General features: G+C 41.2%; 1 protein-coding gene across 1 annotated transcript; it reads right to left on the reverse strand.

The window, feature by feature from the left end:
- Positions 1-648: 648 nt before the first annotated feature.
- LOC311495771 (uncharacterized protein) lies at positions 649-6,141 on the reverse strand. The gene is made up of 2 exons (XM_084555358.1): positions 5,917-6,141; positions 649-4,899 (listed from the first exon to the last, which is right to left on the reverse strand). The coding sequence occupies exons 1-2, from the start codon at positions 6,086-6,088 to the stop codon at positions 3,698-3,700; spliced, it is 1,374 nt and encodes a 457-aa protein (XP_084411484.1). The 5' UTR covers positions 6,089-6,141; the 3' UTR covers positions 649-3,697.
- Positions 6,142-6,683: the final 542 nt, after the last annotated feature.

Below are 6,683 nucleotides of genomic sequence, written 5' to 3' on the forward strand. Positions count from 1 at the left end.
TGTCATTTGTACCAAGAAGCTATGTGTATGTCATACAAACTGTTTCTGCAATCTCCTTAAATGTTCTTTGCTTGATGGATGCCAATGATTTGACCCTTCTCAAACAGACTAACATCTTTTCCACGACCACGGGACGTGTCTTTCGACATGGTTGACGAAATGAGAAGCTACTTCCCTACTGTACAAGCCTGTGAGGGCAGTGCTATGATCTGGGGCTGCTGCAGTTGGTCAGGTCTAGGTTCAGCAACATCATGTGTCCAAAGAATGAGGTCAGCTGACTACCTGAATATACTGAATGACCAGGTTATTCCATCAATGGACTTTTTCTTCCCTGATGGCACAGGCATATTCCAGGATGACAATGCCAGGATTCATGGGGCTCAAATTGTGAAAGAGTGGTGCATGAGACATCATTTTCACTCGTGGATTGGCCACCACAGAGTCCAGACCTTAACCCATCTTTGGGATATACTGGAGAAGGTTTTGTGCAGTGGTCAGACTCTCAATCATCAATACAAGATCTTGGTTTAATACTTCATACAAATGCTTTTATTGGTAATAACAGCTTCAAGACCTGTATGGAGAAACTAGTTGCATGCATTGCTCAGGTGTGATTTTGCCCATTCTTCCACACAAACACAGAATCTTAACACTTTAGAATCACGACGTGTCCTCAAGTTTTTAGGATAAATACTGATGATTGCCAGTAGCTACATCTAGAACTCAAAAGCAAATTCAGTATAAAAACAATGGGCTAAAGCGTGGAAAGCAGGGGATCCTGTCTCTTCATGTTTCTTGTAAAAGTGTACATGTCTACTAAAGTTTTCAAACATATTTTTCCAAAATCTATTATTTCCAAAAATAAAAATACAGCACATTTGACTTCAACATCATGACCAGCATGTTCAAATTCATTGTTGATTTTGACATAGATCAAAAACAGGTTGTATTAGACATTGAGGCGCATTGAAGGTAGAAAATTCACACTATTACTGCAGGAGGACAGTCTAAAAGCACTTACTAAATATGAACACTCTACTTGTGACCTAATGTACCGTATTTTCCGGACTATAAGTCACTCAGGAGTATAAGTCGCACCAGCTAAAAAATGCATAATGAAGAAGAAAAAAACATATCGCACTGGACTATAAGTCGAATTTTTTGGGGGGAAATTTCATTTATGAAATCAGAGACCAAGAACAGACATTTCATCTTGAAAGGCAAGTTATAGTAATAACAATAGAATAGAGAACAACATGCTGAATAGGTGTCTGGTATGTTAACATAACATATTAGCCTAACAGTTATTGTCCTTTCTCTGCAACACTTCAGCCCATGGGGATGTCAAACGTGAGGGGGACCTCGTCCATGTTAATAATATGATCCAGTGTCACGTTGTGCTCAATTACTTGCTTTTCAAGAAACTCACGGAAACTGTCGACCTTGACTTGGAAGTCTGCTGGCAGTTTTTGGGACATCGTTGTCCGTGCTCTGATAGAGAGGCGGTTGCGTTACATGAAGCGGTAACAAGGTCCTCCCGCAAAGTCATTTATATTCATCGCCTTGGCAACTACCTGCGCGTGGAGACGTAAATGCACCGTTGACAAGCCTCTCCCGGCAGCACGCTGTTCAAGCACCCATTTGTGAACTTGTTCCTCTAGCTGTGGCCATCTAGCTTTTAGCCCGCGAATAGCTTTTTTTTTTTTTTTTCTTCATTGCAGTTAAAGAGTATCCTCCGCTTTTCGCCAGTCCCTCATAAGTTTCTCGCTCACTCCAAACTTTCTGCTGCTCGATTACCGTTTTCGGCTGCATATTTCACGACTTGCAGCTTGTAATCTGCAGAATATGATCTTCTTTTTGGGGGCATTTGTGTTCAGTCTTTCTCAGTTGTCATATAAGTTGATGTTTAAATTTTCAATTTTCAGTGGTACAGGAGTAATAGGAGTAGCAGCTACTGGCATACAAGCCTAGAGCGCCCTCTCACGGCTGTCAGTGTGAAAATGACGAACATGTGAAATTATATATTTTACTATATAAATCGCACCCGAGTATAACAGGACCAGCCAAACCATGAAAAAAGTGCAACACTGTGTGATTGTCGGCTCATTTTGAGACGATTTGCCACTCGTGCAACTATTTTTTTTAATCGGGCCGAATTTCGGCTCAATCGCGTGTCGTGCTTCGTGCAGTATACGTGGGGTAACGAGGAGATTAACACCTCACGACGACCTCCCGATCACAAATCGTGTGCTCGCAAGAAAATCAAACTTGTTTGAAATCCTGGTCGCTCCTCGTGAAGATATCGCACAGTAGAAGCAGTGCCACGAGCCGATTTGCTTCAACCTCTCGCACAAAGCATGCGCGATCGCTGAAGTTACGTCAAAACCATTGACTGCCACTCTCTATTAAGTCCCATTGTAACGAATTTTGGTTGCAGTTCCACCAGATTTCCACTGGGGGCGATCGCCATGAGTGCAACATGAATGGGAGTCTATGGAGCTAAACGGCTAAATGTGTCTCTTTCACCCGATTGTCGTTGAGAAATCTCAGATTTGATTGTAGGTTTTGCAAGTTCAACATGGTTTATAGGTCAAAAGTTGAATGGACGAGAACTTATGTCCTTTCGTTTTCTTACAGGTTGAGTTGTTGTTGCCCATAACACGCTAGCATTGTGCTAATGAACACTGATTGGTCAGTGAAGGACTGATTACGACCAGATCCCGCTTGACGGCATCGTGGCATCCAAAGCGGGACCAGAATGTTAAGGCGGACTTTTTCGCCCAAGTTTTTCTTTTTTCAACGTAACAACTTTTAAAGCAACAAAACAAAAACTCTTATAGCACGTGTATTTACCTGTGTCAGCTGTGTTGTCTATGCCTCGAGAGAAAAGAAAGTGCAGAGCGCGGAAGCACCAAAGCAGTGACTGAAGGATTGCCATAAAGCAGTATCTCTGGTCGTACGATGTGTATGACGTCATTGACATTTTAAAATACTTTTTAAAGCAAATAAGTGACTCTAAAAAATCTAACACCCAGCAATGTGTAATTTCTTTGCATCTCCTTTCAAATACAATGTTCAAATTACTGCACAAAAAATTATATCCTGAGAAAAGTGGATTTTGAGGGGTATTGCTCCATAGACCTCCATTCATTCTGCACTCGTCCTGAGAGCGCCCTCATATGGAACCAGAGTGGAACTGCAACCAGTTCAGAAGCCGGAAGTTCACTGAGAGTGGAAGTTCTCCCCTTATTAAAACAACTTCGATGTGCGTCTCCCACTTCCGGGTTCCTCTTCTTCTTCTACTTATTTTTGCCGTTGCAGTTCCGGATACAAAAGTCCGACGAGTGGTATACTATATGGACGTACAGTGTGAGCAGTCAAGTCGCATCAGAGCATCAGGCCGTATAGTGTGAGAACATGATTCGTAGGCTGTGAACTTTTGAACTCAGCGATCTAGTCGTGCAGTTTGAGATGGAGCTAAATCAAAGGATTTAAAATATCACGATGTATGCCCGGCCTTATAGTCGCACTTTATAAAAAAAAATACGGTACATGAATTCTTCACAATATTTCTCGAGAGATGCTTCAGGACAATGTCTTCTTAAGTGGCACAGAAAATGACTACCAACATTGAAACATCTATCCCATGTTTGGCAAAAATACAGCTTCTCACCTTTCTGAGTTCTCCTGCTTCTCCTCACTTCGACTGAAATGTTTCCCACATTTTGCAAGAACACGGCTTCTGATCTGTATGAGATCTCATGTGGATAGCCAAACCACCAATATGAATGAAACTTTTTCCACACATTTGGCAAGGATACGGCTTCTCACCTGTGTGAGTTCTCATGTGGACAGTCAAAGAACTACTATGACTGAAACCTTTCCCACATATTTTGCAAGAATACGGCCTCTCACCTGTGTGAGTTCTCATGTGGATAGTCAACGGTGATCTGTCGCTGAAACATTTCCCACATGTTTGGCAAGAATATGGCTTCTCACCAGTGTGAATTCTTATGTGGACATTCAAATTACTCCGTCGAGTAAAAAATTTCCCACATATTTGGCAAGAATACGGCTTCTCGCCTGTGTGAGATCTCATGTGGACAGTCAAAGTACGCTTATAACTGTAGCGTTTTCCACATGTTTTGCAAGAATATGGCTTCGTATCTGTGTGAGATCTCATGTGGACAGTCAAAGTACCCTTATAACTGTAACGTTTTCCACATGTTTTGCAAGGGTATGGCTTCTCACCTGTGTGAGATCTCATGTGGATAGTCAAAGTACCCTTATAACTGTAACGTTTTCCACATGTTTTGCAAGGGTACGGCTTCTCACCTGTGTGAGTTCTCATGTGGAGAGTCAAATCACTATTTTGATGGAAACTTTTCCCACACGTGTTACAAGTATATGGTTTCACACGACTTGGGATCTTGGGATTTTTCTTCATTTGAGACATATTTTTTGGGAGGGTTCGAAAAACATCCAGTTTTTCTGTGTCAGTAACAAGGTTACAGTCCGTTGATGTAAATTTGTTTACGTTGTTAATGTCACGTCCCTTATTTGGCTTCAGCTCTGCCTTTCTACTTGATTCTGGATGTACATGCTGCAGTCCTTCCTGATCCTGTTTCTCTGGAGAATTGTAATAGACGAGCTGGTCACCACTTTTTTCTGGTTCACTGTGGTTAGTTTCCTCATAAACTGGAGTCACCATCATGGTATCAGGCTCCTCCTTCAGTACGAGCTGCTCTCCCTCTTGACTGGTGCAGAGCTCCTCCTGTTCCTCTTTAATTTGTGGAGGCCCTGCTTCCTCCTGGTCCACACTGGAGTTCATCTCCTGGTTACAGAGCTGCTGGTTAGCAAGAACCTCCTCCTCCTTACAGACATGTTGCTGTGGAAAGTCTACAAGGACAAAGAGAAAGAAGGAGTTGTTTAAACTGACAGGCAGCAGGTCAAGTCAGCTATTGTTAACTTATAGAAATTCTATGGCTTAAGGTGATGACAGAGCAGTAAGACAAGGGGAAGCTTAGAAAAACTGCTTTTAATCTAATAGCAGATTCACAGCTTCCAAAAGTAGGAGTGTTTTATTTAAAAAAAAAAATAAAAAATGTCAGCAGGCATAACACATGACACCAAAACATTAAACAAGTAAAGGGTTAAAGTAGGCAAGAAGCTAAAACTTACATAATTGAAAATCACAGTTGTTATTCAGGAAAAACCAAAAGGCTGCAATGCTATGATCACGTTGTTGCATGTTCCACTGTTCATTTTTTAGACAGCTTGGTTCAAGTAGTAATTTGAAGCTATAATAACGAGAAGTGAGTTGTTTTTATCGTTTATGGCTGGAGTAACAGTGTAACAGTGACACCAGGAGAGGAGTTTGAGTGATGAAGCTGCCTGCCGCTTTATTTATCCTGAGGTCTTTCATCCTTTTTAGATAAAAATCTACATATTTAATATACCCACGGATAAACCAGAAAATCACAGCTCACACACTGAGATCGAAGTGCAACATCCGGTCACAACGTGAAACATTATACCTGTCTGTTATGTCTGTACCTATTGTCTGTCGTGTACTTGCTTTTATTTTTATTTTTTCTACACTGAACTTGGAGAAATGCAGTTTCCTTCTGCTGTACATTTTTGTCTTAATGACAATACATTTCTCGATCACTGGTCATTTTAAATAAAAAGGCACGTCGTCATTTCTAGGCTTGTGTGGTCTTTGTTAGCTCCCAGTTACAGCTCTAGTTTCTAATCTCTGCAGTAAGTCAGCTTCTAATGTGCCTCATACATACTGTGTTTAAGGTTCAACGTTTGTTTAACAAGACATGCTTTCATGTGATTTCTGTTTGAAAAATACCTTCAGTAGAACCACAATTTTTGTTAATTTATCAAGACCATTATATGTTTACATACCTGTTCTGTGTATTTTTATCTCGGGTTTTAAGATGGTATCCAGCAGTTTACGTTGACGATCAATCTCTCCCTCATACTGGACGACAATTTCTTCAAAGACTACAAATATTTCTTCAGCAGCAGCAGTTAGTGTCTGCTTGGTGAACTCTCTAAATCTTTGAACTTGAGACATGGTTACTTTAACAATTAAAATATTTAACTGACAGGCGACAAAAGAGCTGAAGACCTCCTTCCTCCTTGCTCTCGCTTTTCTTCTCCTGATTTTTATTGGCAGTGTTTGACGCTACCTGTCGTTATTGCCTCCTGCAGGATAAAAATAATTACTACAACCGCACGTCAGATCTCTGTGTCCTTGTATCATGCAGAAAATGTTTTACAACCAGTTAGTGGTTCTCATTAAGGCCACATAGCTGGTAGAATGAAAACTGATACGGCTGCAATTACTGGGTTAATGAGAGGACCATATCCTCTGCACAGTCTTGATGCATTAATGGCACTCCTCCTCAAGGGTTGATAGGATGAACAGCAGACGGTCAGCTTGGCAGACACTTATAGTCACTATCCAGTATTGGTCCCGGTGTTTCCTGTAACACTGAATCTCTAAGGAGATCAGCAACTCTGAGCTTTGGGACCAAACCTTGTATCATAAAACATACTGTAAACTTGACTTCCCATCAGTTTGGAGGTGTTTCTGCTGAGCTGCAACTATTGTATTCCTAATCAGTGGTGAAAAATCCCTGTCCATAGCATGGTAGTCATTGATGGTG

The sequence above is a fragment of the Chelon labrosus genome, assembly GCF_963514085.1.
Source record: "Chelon labrosus genome assembly, chromosome: 11".
NCBI lineage: Eukaryota > Metazoa > Chordata > Actinopteri > Mugiliformes > Mugilidae > Chelon > Chelon labrosus.

Bases quoted from the DNA above. Each gene is read 5' to 3' on its own strand.
- LOC311495771 (XM_084555358.1), bottom strand. From the start codon at position 6,088: ATGTCTCAAGTTCAAAGATTTAGAGAGTTCACCAAGCAGACACTAACT. The intron at 4,900-5,916 runs GTATGTAAACAT...TTGTCCTTGTAG, and splicing joins GATAAAAATACACAGAACAG to ACTTTCCACAGCAACATGTC.